Source organism: Ylistrum balloti, unplaced genomic scaffold, assembly GCF_031769215.1.
Source record: "Ylistrum balloti isolate Yb309-2 unplaced genomic scaffold, AGI_CSIRO_Ybal_v1 Utg370386, whole genome shotgun sequence".
Lineage (NCBI taxonomy): Eukaryota > Metazoa > Mollusca > Bivalvia > Pectinida > Pectinidae > Ylistrum > Ylistrum balloti.
This window is the reverse complement of record NW_026782268.1, coordinates 469,691-489,427: the sequence shown is the minus strand read 5'-3', so window position 1 is coordinate 489,427 and position 19,737 is coordinate 469,691. Positions and strand designations below refer to the sequence as shown.

The window sequence follows — 19,737 nt, the reverse complement described above, 5'->3', positions numbered from 1 at the left end:
ATTGAAGAACAAACGACTTGGAGGTCTAATGAAGTTATTAAAACTGTTATGGAAAGAACCCTCAATGAGGCCGGAGACAAACAAGATATCGTGAGTTGGTTTACTTGTAAATCGTAGACATTGTATATGTCAACATCTCTCCTTGAGCGACAAATCTTTGTTTTAATTGTGTGGGGCAAATTTATATATAAAGAAAATCCTCAGTTCCTAAGCTGCAGGATAAATAAACCTGAGTGAACTTTATCCCGTTTTTACTTTTGTCAGATATGAAATCATGTACATTAATTTTGTTATGCAAATTGGTTTTGAAGTTTACAGACGATATCCACAGTAATTGTTTTTTAACGAAGTGTGCTTTCATAGAGTGATGGCTGTGGAATATCATTAATCAACAGAATCTATAACCTTATTTGCAAAATGCTAGAGTGGATAATCAAAATTTCGCGATATTTACATTGTATTGCCTGATGGACCATCCATAGTTTGAATCAGTTAGCTTTATCAGTTCTAAAATTTATCATAATGAAGAAGACATTATGTGTTTGGAGATTTATATTCTATAGCATAGACGTCATATCAAACGTTTTCAATACTACACCGCCATGGGTCTGTCAGCATCTGTATAAGGATGATTTTAATCGTGACAATCCGAAGGACCATCCTCATATGAAATATAGTGTGTGATATATATCTTTGTCCTATCAATAAATCAAGAGGCAAGGGGACATAATTCTCTCAACACTTAGATCAGTAGCAAAGAATTGACAAGCAATATGTCAAAAGGTTTAGAAAGAGTACGTGATGACTGTAGAGGCACTGATTCGGATCATAATGTTGTGTAATTAACCTATTTATCGTTCATGGTAATATACCAAAAGGAGATATGTTATAATGTCCTTACTACATTTAAAGTGAAAGCGACAAAGTTAATAATTATACTTCAGGAGCGAAAAAAGTGGACAAGTTGAATTGGAGCAAAATATGCATCATTGCCATTTTTGTGTCTACGACATCGTAAGAAAATTAAATTCCTGATTCTGTACGGAATCTTGTTATCATTTCCTTGTTATCTTCATCAGTATCACTTTAAGCATCTTCTTGATTAATTCTCTTACTACATTGGTATTTACGTGTGCGTTATTTATGGTCAGAATATGCATTGCCAACATCTACATTTTCCCGTGTAATCTGAGATTTATATAATTCTTGTGATGAATTGAAAACAGCATTCACTTGTATTCGTGAGAGGTAAGTATAATGTAAGTCAAAAAGAGATGTAAGTATGTAACATCAGTAACAAGAGAACCGTGGCCAGAAAAAAAATCATTTACACAGCTATATCTGCATGTTTACACTCCAATGTCTCATCATTTTCGTATATTCTAAAGAAAAAGAAAAAACGGCATCTAGTACATTTGTTGATATTGATTCAGTCTTTTTTTCCGATACAGGTTGTCACCGAGGTAGCTACTGGAGCGCGTTTGGAGGTTGTTATGGTCAAAGTGTGATATGCAGAACCATAACAAGTATAAAGTTCGATATACCATTTTCACAATTCTACTCAAACGTCGCAGGGATGAATCCTGTAAAAATATAATTGTTTAAACATTAAAATGCGAAGAAAATGTTTAGATTTTGTTTTCTCTTCTCTTTCAAAACGGTACTTTTTTAAAAGGAGACAAATGCATGCTAATCAGATGTATAATGATATATTTTAAGCGTTGTCTGAAAAAGCTGTATTACACAAGGCCAAACGAATCCTAAGAATATTTGTTAATAGAAATAACAATTGAATTACAACAAAACTCCATTAAGTCGAACATAAGTTCGAAAAATCCGAGGACAAATAACAAAAATTATTTTCAAGAACACTGGTCGGGATCAAGCGACCAGTGCGACGAATAGGGACACTGGGAATGTATGTGCTAAACAAGAATGATTTTTTAAAAGGGTGTAAGATATCAATTGTAATGGAGTTTATGGGACATACTCTACAAATTAAGAAAAGTGAAATGCAAATAAAGCTAATAATCAAGTTCTCCAAACTAATCCGCAGTTTTCTGGTAACGGTCTTTTGAATAATAGTATAAAACCAGGACAAATATATGAACAAAAGAAACATTTACACGGAGATTCCTGAAAAAGTACAAGGAGGATAAGGCCAGGTGTTCCGGAAGAGCAAGCGTCTTTCGCTTCATCGACGTCAACCGCCATGTAAATCATGGTAAATCCAAGTAAGTAATGCCATGTTCTCAAATGATTATGAGGTATTCAACAACAGGACCATCACGTCTACTAAAGAGCAACAAACACATCAAACTTGATATCGCATAAGGGATCACGATGACGATCGTCGCCCTTCCAGGTCCATTACATTAACCTGCATATCTGTTTCAGATATCTTGAAATGTGCGTTTCTTTTGAATTATCTCACCTTGTATCTGACAATCAGCATATTCACAATTGTTAACTCCCGGTTTTTGAAACTCCTGTGTTGGATTACGTACATGTCTGTTGATCAACATTCTCATCATCAGGCCTGATAATTCAAAACTATAAAGTAATTATCTTTTAGTTTTTCGCTGTTGGAAAACATGGAAAATATCCCTCCTACAATCGAGGCTGTCGTCATGTTTTGGTATATCATCAAACTTGTTAATTCCTTTGGACGCTTTACAAAAAAGAGATGACAAGATAACATTATTTTCGATCTGTCTCCTTCACATGCAATGTCATGTATTGTGAAATGGTTCTCGCTCAGCTTTTATTTCTGAGTTGATAGCAGACTTAAAATTTGTATATAAATAGCCACATAAAATACATCACATTAATTACCAAGTATTACATTCTTGTTGCGCGAATCGGCCTGCCAGTATGTTTTGAGAGTGTGATTTCCAAAAACCGCGTCCATGGTTAATTTTCTCTGGCCTGTTTACCAAAGCAGCGATCGATTTCGAAGAGATCCATCTTATTAAGGATTTGAATCACCTCAACTCAAAAAAATGTGAAGTTAATTATTTCAGGCGATTAGGCAGAAAACAATCACCTAGTGACTAGAATCCAGCCGAGTTTGTTTACTAATAATTAGTGTCTCTGTTACTCTTTAAATGTTAGACTTGATATTTGACTCTAGTACCTTCAGGCTAAAAAGTAGACTTACGTTTCGACATGAAACTAGGTCACTTTAAACATTCAAGGTAAGTAGGAAACTTTGAAAAACAACGCTGAGCGACTGGTGTTAGACGAACGTACCGTGAATAAGGTGTGTGTGTCTGCTGACTTTGCTAATATTGTTTGGCAGTAATCTTTCGACTTAGTAATTTCGCAATACATCGATGACCACAATCAAGTACGTTCCGCTTCATATAACACGTCTCCATTGCAAATGCTCATAATTTCCGAAGCCTGCATAGACGTAAGCATCTAATCAGTAATTCTAGACTTATTGTTATATATAGGAATGTGTAAAATATATGTATATATATATATATATATATATATATATATATATATATATTTATTTGTTTACAATTGCTGTGTTTTCCCCCTAATAAAACATAAGAATATCGACTGTGTTTATACTACAATAAATTTAGTACAGAACGTGCTAGATGATGACGTAACAATATTGACGTAGGAATACATTTACACACAAGTCAAAGGTTGCGGCCCATTCATGTTTACAAACAAAAACCACGTGTTGCTAGCATTGACCAGTTCTGTAGATAAAATTACTACACACAAACTATTCCATTTGTATGACCGATTTCCTTCAGAAAACATGAAGAAAATAGTTGAAATCGACGAACTATTTGTTTGGTTTCCGAGGAGAAAAAAGTCTAGCTGTCTTGGAAGCTGTTCCCGGAATTGAACGTCATTTTCACTTTCGTATTTAATTACTTGGAAATGGCGAAACTGAAAGTATTTTACTGGATTATTTTTTAAAGTAAAAAATTGTAAATAAAAGGATTATCTTTAATTTTTTCTTTGTTTATGAGGTATTTAATTTATCAGGATTCGAGTTATAATGCGGAATCTAATTGCTATGAAAATATTTTATTCAGTGAAGAGACGTGTTCTGGGAAGTATTTAATCATGCCGATATATAACTTGAATATTTTTTTAACTTCTTAAGACAAACTTTTGTCTGATTTATAACTTTAATTTACATGATTAACGTTAAAAGATCCAGCTGCAAAGCAGAAGACAAACCACCTCCATTCTCACTGACAAAAATCCACTTCCTTTTACTCATGTTCTTCCAAATATCCAATCACACCTATATGTGATGTGTGTCCACTTTTATACAGTTGTTCTATGTATAATGAAAATTTACAAATAATGTCCAGTTACGAAGCCACCTCCATATCACACATCTTACTTCTTATTGGACTAAGATGTTTTACGCGTCATACTGAAAGTCATTGTTTGTCCTGATTCAAGGTGAGTTATTGCCTAAAACATAAAGAAAACAATTGAGATAAACACAGATCTTAAAGGCGTTCAATCACTTACAATTCTCAGTATCGAACGAAGTATCTGTTAGAAGTATATGGCGAAGAAATTTGTTATGTGCATTTACATTTATCTTGCAACCACCACACGTCAGCAGATAACTAACCCCACATAAAGCAATGTTTTATCCGTTAGTAAAAACTGCTGTATCCGTCAATACAAACTGTTTTAACTGTCCAGACATACTGCTTAAACTGTCAATAAAAACTGCTTGATCCGTCAATACCAACTGTTTTAACTGTCCAGACATACTGCTTAAACTGTCAATAAAAACTGCTGTATCCGTCAATACAAACTGTTTTAACTGTCCAGACATACTGCTTCAACTGTCAATAAAAACTGCTTGATCCGTCAATACAAACTGTTTTAACTGTCCAGACATACTGCTTAAACTGTCAATAAAAACTGCTTGATCCGTCAATACAAACTGTTTTAACTGTCCAGACATACTGCTTAAACTGTCAATACGCGCTGTTTTAACCGTCGAGACAAACTGCTCAATCCGTCAATACAAAGTGTTTTATCTGTAAATTCAATCTGCTTTATCCTTCCAAACTAACATCTTAAACGGTCAAGAGAAACTGCTTAATATATCTATACGAATCATGTGAACTCTTTTAGAGTTGAACTCTGACGTTCTAAGTTTCAAGCTAATATAAAAAGAAGTGAGTAAAGTTTAGCAGTATAGTAGTATCTAACGAAAAAGATCCCTTAGGTATGTTTTAGAAATAAATGTACGACGTGAAAGTATGATGAAATTCAATGTTATATGTTTAATCCAGTCTTGGAATAGCTGCAGTCGTCAGCTGTTTCACAGTCAAACTATCGTCTGTCATGGCAATCAGGAAAAGATATAATCTACAGTTATCCTACCGATATTTTACAAATAAGTGGCCATACAAACTGAAATCTACCAGCCATTATCGATCAATTCTGAATCACAACAAAGTCGTTCGACGTGTACGCCATTAACCGTAAAATAGACAATCCGACAAATACAACCAAAATATCATTCGGAAATAGTGCAATGAAACCCTATAGTTTATGATGCATTACTCCTTATCAACAAGAAGGATATTTGCAAAAAAGATGTTCATCCTTTATAAAAAGCATAAGTTGATGACGTTCTCGGTATCTCTGAAAGACGTTAAGTTTCTGTGTATCAGAGTACAGCTGACAAACTTGGTATTTTTGTCCGAAAAGTATTCCTGGATTTACTAAATCATTGGTCAAGCATTTAAAATGTTTATCATCAGGGAAAAATGTATTTGCGTGATATTTTTATACATATATAAGTCAAGTTACTCTGTCGACAGAAAAGAGTGTTACTATATGGTAACTGTGCCTTGTAAAGCTTAAACACGTGAATATAATTTAAAGGCATTGACAACATCCAACGCGAAACGATATATCAGGCACATGCAGAAAGGTACACATTAGTGTTAAATGGTTGCAGAATAAATAGAAAATATTTTAGTATCTTATAATACAAGGGTTTAATTTTGGCTCAGGACGGAAAGACAAAGGTAATTCGCAATCCCGTCTTCCCTAACCCTCGCCAAATATAAAAGTGATATTGTAAGATTCTAACTATATATTCTTTATATGTTGAGTAAATTTGGTTGTGGATTTACGTCCTTGCAACAGCCCAGATCATGCAAAATCGCTGTCCGCTGTTATAATACTTTCATTGTAAAATAGCACAGCCTAGACACGGTAGCATAACATAGGAACTGGCGACAATGTATTGACAAGGGATTATGTTCTTGGTGATGACCATGATCAGTGAACACAAAATTGCGACTCAAAGACTGAGGACATAACGGCTAAGGTGAGCTAAAAATAAAGGATGTAAATGAAGCTGGTGCAAGTGAATATCCTTACACAATTCATAGTATCGTTCACAACTGTCCTTTCCATCCGGGTTTTAACTTCACGCCCTGAAGGAAGCCAAGTATCGGTCACCTCGACTAACTTGTTAGGTTGTTCCAGTGTGGGCGTAGTCTATAAACAAAAACGAATATTTCAAAAAGTCGTTAACGCATGACTTATACCGCAAGAATCTGAAGTTTTCATTGTTGGTTTCAAGGGTTTAACAATTTGAATATTTATTCCACATAAAGATACATATACGCATTTTATGTTTAAGAATTTTCAAGAACAAAAAATAGTAATTTGAAAAATTTTGATTTTTTGCTAAGCAATTATGCAATAAAAGTTCACTTTTCAAAAAGAGAAATATGAAGTGATTTAGTTACCAAGTATTACATACTTCATTAGAGTTTTAATAACTCTTCTTGGTGCTGGATATTAAAAGTTAAAAAATGATCAGTAATTCGATCTCAAGAACTATAACTACACACTTGCAACCAATTACGGTGGGGTGGAGATGTTTAGAAATTCTATTACATACAATGGTTTTGTTTCCTTCCATGTCGATATCTTCCGGATTGGTGACACCAATTTGTAACACGTGCGTCTGAGTGGTGTCCCCAATTGTCAGATCATATGTCCACGTGTCACCATTTATCTTGTACGCGATAGCCATTTTCAAATCTTTATACATCAGCTTTCCTTGGGGAGTCACACCTATGTCAAAGAGATGTACAACAAAAATAAGTTTTCTTGGTCTTAACGTGTCAACAAAGCATGAAATATATGTTAGTTTGTTCCAGGTGACATCTCTATAAGAGTGAACGTTTGGTGAAAAGTTAGGCCGAAACAATCGAAATACTTCGAATTAAAAGGGGTCATCGATTAAAAATTCAATTTCAAGTTTTTTATTCAAGTTCCAGATAATGAAATTCGATTGTACACGATAACTCAGCCAGCTCCTCGGATGTAACACAACACAGCAACAAGTTCTAATAGATATAAACGACCCCTCGGAGAATATACATATATTGACAAACACATTCAAATTAATATAATGCATAATATAATGCAAATAGTCGTAATACCAAGGCCACGTCAACTGCGAGAAAGAAAAGATTGCATAAAAAAAAAAAACACACACACAAGTGAGCAGCACCTTTTAATACAAAGTTAGAGTTGGATACAGTAGAGCCAAAGGATAAATGGAACTGCATCGTACATCTCTTTCGTCCGTCTAGGACTCGTTAGAGATGCTAGGAGTCCTAGTAGGCAACAGAGGAAAAATATAATATAATGAATAGATAGAATAATAAAAATCAAGTTTGCATCAGCCCTATAAGTCATTAGATTGAATATTTTTATATATCTGTTAAGTTTAGAACAACGTCAAGTACATGTGTATTTTCGAATGTATATACTCGTTTCAGTAACAATTAATATATATCAACATACCAGATGCATTTGTACTCACTGTCCACAGTTTTGGTTATGTGTAAATAATTACCTCTGGGTAGGTCGTTAGCAAACTACACACAATACAGGAAATAGTTGGGCAATACGGTAAGAATAACATAAAACAATGCGTTTTAGCAGAGAAAGTATTTGTCTCCCTTTTTTGTCCTCAATAAAGATAACCAAACTAAGTGTTCATTTTATGTTAAGGGATTAAGAGAATCTTTCACCCCTGCGTTTTATAGACAGGGATATCTCAAACCGAGGGCTATTTTTTCACAGTTTATAGCTCAAGGCTTCACGTAGCACTTACCGGCTTCCGTTCAGCAGCAATATATTTGAAAATGAATTGTCTTCGTTAATAGAAACAGGTGTCAATACTATCTCATATGTGTACTGACAACGCCTTTAAGACCATTTATCAGCCTTCCTTTTGGGTGATACAATAATGAAAATACAGAGATGTAATCTTTAGGTAGTTACACATATACCTAAACATTAAATAACTTCTTTTCAAGTGTTTACCACATGCATGCAAACAGTAAAACCATGAATTCAATTTGGATAACATAAATGTCATAATCTTTATGTGAGGTTATTCCCTCTACAACTGGTAGTGTTTAGCATTTTATCTAAATTGTCTCAAATAATTATGAATTATTACAATTCTATTTACGATCTTCACTCATTATCTGGCTGATGTGTATATTTGGTAGTAATTGTATGAAGAGGGTTTTCATAAGTTATGCCTGTTGCCCAACACCTTTAGTCAGCAAAATCATGACAATGAAATATTCTAAAATAAAAATAAAAAAGGAAAACAAAAACAAACAAAAGTGAACGTGTAGACTTACCCATAGCATCACAAAATCCATCATAGTTTTCAGATTCTCCTTTAGTTTTGTCATCAACCCAGTGGCCTTGAAACACCGACATTTTGTATAGTATTCTTTATATAGTCTTTCAGAAAATTTGAAAAGTGTGCATCCAAAGTTAAAAGTGGAATCGTTCACAAATGCATATCCACATACATGTTCTCATTCATTACCTAAATGGATGCAGGTTTACAGGTAAAATAAAGACTTACGTTAAGTTCTATAAATATTATCAAAATTATTTACAAATCGTCGGCTATACTAGACACTAGCATAGACTTTTTAAACTCTCAGTTAACACACATAGGTTAAGTCGTTCAGTTATCGTGGCCAAATGTCTATTTCCTAATCCTACGTGTAACCAGACTTAATCTCAGTTAATCTCCTTTAACTCTTTCATTAATGTATTGCTGATAGAAAAACTACTGCTTTGTTTTGAATATTTGCTAAAGAATACTTAACCAATACACAATACACACATATTCCCTTTTCGGAAACAATTACTTACAGTAATACTTATTAAGTTTCAACTTATAACTTACGTGTATATTAGTCCTCCAGTGTTCTGAACACGTATCAAAAGTTATATTTTGGAGTGTGAAGGCCATAAAAAACAACACAAAACGTAGAAAAAAAATTCAGTTTGGAAATAAGGAAAGATTTTTTTTTAGTAATAATACTATCAATAATATTGGTAAAACAATCAAGCCAAGTGTTCATGGTATGTGGATGTCTGGGAGTTTGTTTGAAAACGACTAACTTACGGTTTACTGGTTGCTCGGTTTGAAATTTGTTACAACCTAAACATCTGATAATATTATTGGCGCTATGTGTAGTGTAGTTTCCCGAACAATATGAGTAACTGGACAGGACTTTCGATGTGGAATAAGAGTATTGAAATATTGAGGAGGAAATAATTTGTAAATTCAAAATTTCAAAACGTGTTTGATAGTGATGTCCATTTCGCGTCTATCATATTTTAAAGACGACCCCGTATGCATACAAAGACGACCCCATATGCATACAAAGTGTATGCTTGTATTGTTGTTGAGCGTTTCAGGAAGCGAAGCTATGATGTCTTTGTGCAAGCCTCTTCGCGCTTATGCCGACTTGAAAGTCAACAATATACTGTTGAAGCACTAAGGAGAAACCACAACATGTCAGCGACAAAAACTGTCTTTGCACCGCTACAATTCTAAGAGTTGTCTTGTCAATAAAGACCAAATGTGAGGTAGCATAAAGAGTGGGTCAGGCGAAAAAGTATATTTGCTTTCAGAGAAAAGATCACATCCTAAACTAAGTTGCTTCTTGTCGGCAAAATCAATCATGCGTATATTTGTACTTAAGTTAAATTTCTTTCAATCAATATTCTAACGACATAAACATTGCGAGTTGGTAAAACATTATTCGATACTTCACTGCAAGATAGATTGTCTGGAATGTATTAATTGTGGAGTCGTTGTTTATCAGACTTCGAGCATGTCGTGCCTCAGCCATTACATTGAGGACGTTAACAATATCCCGTGATCTTGAGAGACACAAGGTACACGTGCTCTCATGTGGAGACAATAATGAGGTAAACTTCATTGATCGAGGTAAAATGCGATTGAGCATGCCGATCACAAAATACAGTAATCGCGTTACTTTGTCAATTTAGGTTACATGTCCCAGAGGAGGGCAAAAGGTCGTAAAGATCGCAAATATCATGATGGTACATGTTTATAGTGCTATCACACTGAAGTATACCAGCAGAACACCCCACCCGTTCATGCTTTACCAACACCAGGCTATTAAGTCGTTACACAACCATAATGTTAAGCACTAAAGAGAGATGGAGACAAATTTCAACACCTTCATTACAAGGGACAATGCTCAAACAAATTCCAAGATGGAATGAAAAGATTTTTTTCTTAGAAAGAGATCGAAGATAATATCGCAAATTTAGTCGCCTCTTGCGTGAAATGGGGACGGCAGATACTATTGTGTGATTAAGGCGTTGGGTTCTGTGGCCTCATGGGTAAGTTTTATTTACAGTTCAGCTCAACTTTGCTGTAGTACAACGGCGACTGGTTTTTCTATTGTTAAATAAAATGACTGGTAAATACAGTGTAGTTTTGAGTGGCTTTGGTTTAGTACTTAATTGTAATAGCCCTGTAAAGAAAACGTCAGAACTAGTTCCGAGCTGTTTAAGGATGCATGCAAGAACGTATTAAAGTCTCCCAAATCCTCGCACTTGAACTCGAGGTCGCAATATACATGTATAACATTGTTTGAGTACACTGTATTTACAGAGCTATTTTTTTTACAAACATCATACTCCAGTCCTTCGATTATCTATAACACAGATATTTACAAACCTACACGGATTTTATTGTTAATCGTTTACACATGTTACAGTGTACACAAAAGGTCCATAATAATTAGCTTACCCAAACTTAACGGTTTTACAACACTGTTATATACGTGACAAGTCTGGATACGTACTGGCTAGGTCTCCCAAGTAACCAACACAACACTAACGATTTACCCGGCTATATATTTATTGTTTACAAAACGATAGAAAATTGAGAGTAATGCAGAGGTAATGAAAATAAAATTTCCTTTCTGACGGGATGAGATTTTAGACGATTCATTGCTGTGACATAAAGAGACGTCCATTTAATGTTTACGTTTATAATATATATATATAATGTGTGTCCGTACACTAGGGCTGGTCACGTGTTGCACCTTGCAAACAGAAAACCTTTAAATCTGAGTGTATGCAACTATTTAGTATCTTTTCTACACGTGTCCAACCTATAGATTTATGGCTTAATTAGGAAATATACTTAGTAGTACTCTTATATATTTAGAAAATAATTACAACCTACCTCACATTTATCTGTAAATCATTTCTAAATTGATATGAACCACGATTGAACCGCTAATATGTGCATAGATGAACGATAGCAAAGCTAGTCTAATTTTCCTGTCGCGCACACTTCGTGCGGATATCATGTAGCGTTGTGAGATCCCACAACTATAAGAGAAAATCATACAGTTTATACATCATTGTCGCAGTTTTGCAATGTCTGGTTTTGATGAGGTTTTCAACATATTTTATTTTGGATCTTATTAGATCATAAAGATATATTATTTCTTTTGTTCAGGATAAACTTTAATTTGAAGATTGAGACGGGTACAGGTCATAAAAATTCCGGACGCATCGATCTGGGTGGTGATCAGGTTAATATATTATGTGTCGGTATCAGAATTGACATTGTAGGCCATGCTCCCAGGTAATAATTCACTCTTTTCATCATGCATAGTAATTTGCATTGCCTTGTTACTCTGCACCCTCTAGCTTGTCGATAAATTTCAATTACGTAACAACTGTTTTGTATTCGGTTTCTTTTTTAAAATTTAAGTATTTGATTTGCTTGGTATTATACATGCATTATGCAAAGGAAAGGTACGTTTACATGTATGATGTCATCCAACTGAGTCTTCTAAAAACATGTTATGTTACGTTCTCAAATACACACGAAGGTGTAACAAAGGTATATTAATCACTCTATCAGTTCGTTGGATACAACCGGCTAAGATCGCTTTTAAAACGGTACAAACACATCCAGATCTACAACTCATTTCAGTTTGGTGATCACCGGCAAAATACTACTAAAAATAATAAGTTATAGTTCATACTTCACGTCTTTTTGAAATAGAAAGTTGTGTTTAGGATAACTATAATGCAGATTTAGTTAATTTTCACACCATAAAACAGTTCATAAAATAGGACACTTATTTGGTTGTCAATACGTCAAGGTCAAAAGCATAGATATTATGCAAATAAATGCAATATTTAAAAAGAAAGTAGCAAGGACGTTATAAATCATTCGTAGCCAATGGATTGAATGTTCCCAAAGGTACTCCGTAGTAAACGTACTCCGACAAATGTAATTAATACCGAGATTTACTACATTTGAAAGGTGTTAAACACCTGTGTGTCTCAGGTTCGGTACGGGTAGGCTGTACATTGGCTTTGACCTAGTCAGGCCCCGGTCTATCTACGTCAGTAGTTATGAACTTATTGTTATGCTGACCAGGGTCAATTTATTCTCACATCCAACTTCGAACAATGACTAGCTCTTATAGAGCAAACTACACAGCTGAATAAAATATTGAATCAATAGCACCAGATTACGACGTTACGCTTCATGACCAAATATGCCGGGGTAAGGCTTTTGCCAAGTTGCGCATACATAAAAATGCCTATTTCTTTCGATTGTACAAAAGACACACAAGAGAATAACATCTTTGCATATTTAAAGTAAGATACAGTAGATCAAAACAACTTGTTTAACTGCACCATATAGCTGTTTCGTCCTTCAAGGACTCGTCAGTAGGATATCATAAGTTTAGCAACTCATAATTTGTCTACAGAAACTTAATGTTTCAGCACTGGGTTACCTATAATTCGTATATAATGATCGATTAACTGATTAAGCTGTAGTTGAACCGAAACAAACTGTCTATCTTGTATACGCAGTATTGGGTACAGGCGAGTCGATATCATATATTAGGGGAGCATAGGTTAATCCACTTCTAACGTTTGCAATTTTGGTAATAACACATACATATACGTGTAATGAACAATCTAAATATTATATTATCATTTACAAATTAGGCTAACAAGATTAAAGAAATAAGATCACCAGAGTGTATTTAATAAACATCCGGAGAGAATGAAAGCTGACACACCTGACAAAATGTGATCACCCGGCAAGCCATGTTTGATCTCACCTTGCATTGTACTGTAGCTGTTAAACCAGGACCTGTCTACAGATACCGCACAAAGTTACCTGTGTTTTTCTAGTCATATTACAGCATCAACAATGTCGAAATTCTTTGGACAATGGGAGATGGACGATATTTGCGAGAAATCTGAGAATTTCATGGCATTTTGTGAAGCTGTGAGTAAGTAACACGCCTACATTTAATACATTTGCCGGTAGGTTTGTGGAAATGTCTATTTAAATTTGCAGGAATGTTTCTTTTAAATGCGAAGATTGTCAATATTTGTACAGCTAAACACGTATCCTTCCAGTGTTATTCATGTAGGTAGGTGGAAAACAACATTAACCTGTTGTTGTTTCTTGACTACGGTTCTCTTCTCAATTCCATAGTCAAGCATAAAAACCTTCTGACCTTTTTTCATTCAGAAACGTTTACCATAAAAATGTTTGAGAAATTCATGATAAACTCTCAAATCGCTCATTAAATTAAGATAACGCGTATAAAATATCAGTATCATTCAAATAACTGTGAAAACTGATTATATATATCATGATATAACATATTACACGTAGTGTATACAGTGCAACTCTCTTGAAATTAAAGAACATTTGCTTCAAACTATTTCTTTTTGACATCGTCATTTTTATCTTTACGTTGAGCGTGTATTTGATCGTAAAAGGCATCTAATTGTTCTAATTCGCCATTTGTCAATACTCCCTTCCCTCAATTTCATTTGTTGTTTGTTACAAACTATCCTGATAATACCAAGCTTTAGAGTCGAGAACCCATGGAAATATACAACAGAGTGCATTTTACGCTCCCTGTGTGTACCTTAGCATTGCAAATGGCCTAATGTCAGTATAAAGGAACTGGTGGGCTGTTGTGCTACATTGCCCAGAAAATGGGCCCGTCGTCCATGGACACTGGGTTTAAATAACCCAGGCTGCTGCTTAAATACGTTTTGACCCCGATAGGAAAGTATTAACTTATAAAGTCACTTTTAGTTTTAAATTCGACCATTTATTTATTGCTCTGCCAAATCCAAGTGCTACTTTTATTAATATTTTGAATACAACTCTCTCTGGCTTTTTGTGGGGCGGGAAAAAGGATAAGGTAAAAAGAAATATTATAACGAAGAACTATACTGAAGGTTGTTTAAAGATGATAATTATTAAAGTTTTTATTTGCGCATTAAAGTTAGGCTGGCTTTGGAGATTTTTCGTAAACCCCTAAGTTTTGTTGTCATGTATTGAAGGCTTGGGACCAATTGTTGATTTGTTAAGACAAAGATAGGCAACTCTTTCCTCTGATGACTCCTCTATGGTATAATTCTAAAATCTATTTTTCACAAAGACTGGTTCACTAAAAGTATTAGAGTGGTGAATTACATGATTAAAGATAAACGTTCAAGTATGTTTTATTCTTTTAACGAATTTATTGAGAAGTATGGGTTAGAAACTTTCTTACAGAACTTATAAGTACTTTTGGAAGCACTACTTATCCCTTTTACTATCAACAAAGAGTCTTTTGTATTTGGTTTTTTATCTGTGAGAAATGTGCATCATAATATTGACAATGAGATTAATATAAATATTAAGCAGTATATTTATAATACTAGGTGTTTAAACACTACTCTGAACATATCTACTCCTGTAAACTAAATAAAGGATCATCATAAAGCTAAAAATATATAGCAACTGGTAAGGGAGATCACTCCCTTGAACGTTTCAATGAACAGTGGAGAAACTGGAAAAAATACTCTTACTATAAATACATTTTTGTCCAGGGCAGGCAACACATTTTCTTTCATCCAGTAAGCGTGACTTTTCTTTTTGACACCATTTCCCCAAGACTCATGGCACGTGAAGATATTTTTTCTATCTTGCATAGAACTGCTTACCCGAAGACAATTTCTCTTGTCCTTCATTTTACTTTGCCTGTTTCCACCACTTCCTTTTTCTATCTTATCTCTACCTACTTCTACTATTTTCAAAAAAAAAAAAGAAAAAAAAACTTGCTCCAAAGTAAATAGAGAGCTGTCTCTCATGACTTTTAAGTGTTTAAACTGAAGATCGGTGTTACAACTGCAGGATGTTGATGAATGTTGCAGCATTGTCTAATGTCTTTGGCAGTGATAGGTTGTTGATGGTAATTTCGATGAGGATGATAATGGCAATGATAGGGAATTTGATGATTTTTAAGTGTTTATGATGATGAAGACGATGATGTCGCAGCCCACGGACTGAACCCAAAGCCTCCCTTTTCTGACCAGGTAGAAAGTTCAACTTAAAGCCTTCCTCGTAACTTCTGATCCACAAAATATGACCCACTACTCTTGCCTCTACACTAATATCCTATTCCATGCAATAATCGAGGTCTTGGTGTAAAACGTATTATTTTCTGATGTCTTGCAGAAATGACAAAAGAGGAAATAGAATACTACAAGACGATGCGAGAAAATATAACTTACTCTGGGCAGGGTGAAAATTGGACTTGCGAGATTGCCATGGGCGACACGAAAAGCAAACACCAGTTTACACTTGGAATAAAAAATCCACCAGAGAAGGGCATTGATGGGTCAATCTTCAGTGTAAGTCGCTTGAATATTTGAATATTTTTTGTAGATTAAGCTCGCTCCAGATACGGTGCTTCTTCATAAAGTTAACAACTCGCTGAATTAAATGTTTCCTTCAATCAAGCAAATCATTGCACACATAACTTTGCTGTCACACGAGCGCTCAAAATGGCAAAATGATGCAAGAATGATAGGATTTGTATTGATGAAATGTATATAACCAACCTACTAAACAAACAGCACAAATGCTAAATAACTATCTACACGAATGAATTCTGCAATCTTCAAATACCCATGGCATGTCTGATGCCGTAACGATCTATACTGTAACCGGCTCACGATGAAGATTTCAACACATTTTAGCTCCACTACGAAGAAACTGACACATTTTTTGGATATTTTGGCATTGTTTGCTTAATTGATGAAACACATCTTTTGCTAATTGCTAATTTATGTTAGTTTCAAGTATACAGTTACTAGACATTGCGCTCCGATTTGCAAGAGGTGTAAAATGAAATAAGGAGTTGTGAAAAAATCCCCCTGATACGCAGTCTCGCTGTCTTGGGTTTGGTACCATGCAGTATGACTATGTCTAGAGATTATCAATTTTGGGAACATTTCGACGTTCAAAAAAGACCTTAATTCAACCAAAATGATTACCATCCCAGTATGGTATTTATGATTAAACAAAGTATCGCTGTTGCTATGCAAAACAGATCGACAATTTCTTTGCCAAACTTTCTATTATAGATTGAACCTAAGCTTGAAGCGCCAGACAGACTTGTAGAGATATCCACGACAAGGCTTCCTAAACACGATAAAGATGTGGTCACCGAGACCGTGCGGATCTTGACCGCTCCAAATAAAATGAAATCCGTATGTATTAAAATTTACAGCTCGTTTGGAACAATCCGACCTCGCTATTGATTTTATTTTATCAATCAAAAATGGAAAATATCTAAAATTATGCGTGTTTTTTTTATTTATAAAAGTGTTCATTTTCGGTTAAAAAGCAATTGCAATGAGAATTCAGATTACTTGGATAATCTTGAAAGTTTGAAACAAAGAATTTTTTGTGTAGCTTCCAATCGATATCTTTACTGACATTAAACAACGATTGTACTTGTTTTGTTCTTTAAATCTGGATTTACTTTTTTCTCTATCAAACAGTGCATCAACAAACAATAAGTAACATACGTATGTAACAAACACACGCGGAACAGTAGTAATTATTTTACACGGGGAAGATAATGTATTTTTTCTAGGACCAATGTCAGAACGGAAATTCTTCCGTCAGTCTACCGTTATGATTTAAATATACATTATTTCACTGACATATTTCTTTCCCATTAAGAGTATTCAGTCGAAAAGCATGTCTCTAAATGTTTTGTTGAAAGATATCATTTATCTCTTTTGCAGATTGTAAGAGACGTTGCATCAAATGTCTCAATGACGTTTTACGCAACACGGAAGTAATGTTTCCCATTAAATACTGAACTTCCATGCATAATGCACTAATGAAGATGGGACATTATTGAATTCCTGCGAATCACTAAAAGTTACTTAAGTGTACTAACGTGACGCAACCAAAATTGGAACTCATTATAAAGAAATAAGTAAACAAATTCTAACGAGTGTTTGTGTTTCTCTATACCTTTATCTTTCATTTTTTGCTTTGGTTTCATGTCAGCAGAGCATGTTTCTATATATATAGAACACAGTAAGGCATGCGTGATTTAAAAATGCAAATCAGCAGGTAGGCGTACCCAAAATGGAACTCCTTTTGAAGGAATGCTCTTGAACATTTTTTTCACATTTTATAAACGTTCACTTTAAAAAAAGAGATTCTGTGTCAAACATTTTAGATGTGTTTTTTGAGTTACGTTACATTGTTAGGTGGCGTTATCTTAAACATTGTGTGATTAAATAGCTAAAATGTTCATGCTTTTATTATCAGATCACATTGATAATAAATGGTTTTGCCGGACTGTTATGTAGTTTTCTTTTTACATTATTCAGTTATTTACACATACGTATGCGAAAACGAATTTGTTTAGAATACTCAAAATAGCACAGTAAAATTTTGCAACTTCTATTGAATAATACAAGGTTTTTTTTAATTGGTTTGTTAAACTCTTCGAAAAATTCAAAAACAAGTGTGCCAAGAGATATTACAAATTCATATAGGTGTGCCATTAGTTTGTTGGAAAATCTTTCTATCAATCTCGAAGAAGTTGTCAACCAGAAACACGATCATTTTGGTGATTTCGTCATCCGTATATATCCGAGAGAGAGAGAGAGACAGAGAGAGAGAGAGAGAGAGAGAGAGAGAGAGAGAGAGAGAGAGAGAGAGAGAGAGAGAGAGAGAGAGAGAGAGAGAGAGAGAGAGAGAGAGAGAGAGAGAGAGAGAGAGAGAGAGTTCACAGTTCACCTTTATTAGAAAAGAAAGTTATCACCACGAATCTAAAAATCTATACCTCATGTCTCCAAGGCTTCAACATTTAGACCCTTATTTAGGCCCTTAGCATCACTTTATAAGGAAACAAACAGCTGTATGATGAAGTTTAATTCATTGTATGCCTCTCCTGTAATTCTTTCACTATGTTGTTCACTTGTGTCTTAAGTACAGCCAATAAGAGAACGGATGCGTTCTTTCAAATCTGAATGTGAAAAGCATAGGGTGTTGAAAATTGATCTAAAGTTCTTCAGAATATTTTAAAACCCAGGTATATGAATTCAGCTTCTTGAGTTATTATAATCACAATAAAACTGTAACCCAGATTTTATAGTACTAAAAATGGTAGTAAGTTTTGTAAGGTATGATTGAACTGCTTGATGAGTCAGCAATGCAACACTGTTTATATTGATTCTTGTGCAGTTTAGGAATCTAATGCAGCTTCGGAAAGACACACACATGCACTTGCCTTGCATACACCGAGAGATATTGAATGACCTCTGCTGTTGAAAAGACGTCAAACAATAAAACAATATAAACCAAACCATGACCACCAAAATTTATTCAAATGTAGAACTTGATAATATGATGAAGCAATGTGAAAAACACTTAATATGCAAACGAGTATTTTGATTTCAATAATGGTGAACGGCAAAGTTTGACATTTTGACCGATAAAAAATCAAAATCGTGCAAAGTGTTGGATATATTAAGCATATTGAGGATGTGTCGTGTAGAAAGTACACACATTTCATCGATAATTATCCTGAGGTGAGTCATTCAATGCATGTCAGTTATAAATACAGGTGATATTCAATATTACGTAATCTATTATATACTGATTTCGTCGGCCAGGTAAAACACTTGAGTGAAGGAGGTGTGAGAACTGAACGACATGCCCTGCAATATTTATTCATTTTCCCAAAATCCTAAATCAATCACATTGCAAAGTTGAATTTTACATGCTGCCCCCTCCCCCTCCCAACGTATATCTTGGAACCTTTATGTTTTCTTACTTTTCTACTTCACCATGTCCCCGTTGACAATGCTTCGAATTTTCCCCTTTCAGTTGACCATTTGCCCCTGTTATGTCTCTCCCCTGGCAGAGATATAACAGTCTTTAAATATATAGTTACTACTTCCTAAGTTCAGCATTCTGGCAATGTAATTACTTTTTGCCCATTGTCTATATATCGTGGCCAGATCGGGTGTCCT

General features: G+C 34.6%; 2 protein-coding genes across 2 annotated transcripts; one reads left to right on the top strand and one right to left on the bottom strand.

Moving 5' to 3' along the window:
* Window positions 1-4,392: 4,392 nt before the first annotated feature.
* On the bottom strand, window positions 4,393-8,778 carry LOC132554229 (uncharacterized). The gene is made up of 4 exons (XM_060218536.1): window positions 8,697-8,778; window positions 6,929-7,104; window positions 6,400-6,519; window positions 4,393-4,455 (listed from the first exon to the last, which is right to left on the bottom strand). Exons 1-4 carry the CDS (start codon window positions 8,776-8,778, stop codon window positions 4,393-4,395), a joined length of 441 nt encoding a protein of 146 aa, XP_060074519.1.
* Window positions 8,779-13,542: 4,764 nt separating this feature from the next.
* LOC132554227 (uncharacterized) lies at window positions 13,543-18,055 on the top strand. Its single transcript, XM_060218534.1, has 4 exons — window positions 13,543-13,673; window positions 15,908-16,083; window positions 16,819-16,944; window positions 17,488-18,055. Exons 1-4 carry the CDS (start codon window positions 13,592-13,594, stop codon window positions 17,542-17,544), a joined length of 441 nt encoding a protein of 146 aa, XP_060074517.1. The 5' UTR covers window positions 13,543-13,591; the 3' UTR covers window positions 17,545-18,055.
* The last annotated feature ends 1,682 nt before the right edge of the window (window positions 18,056-19,737 follow it).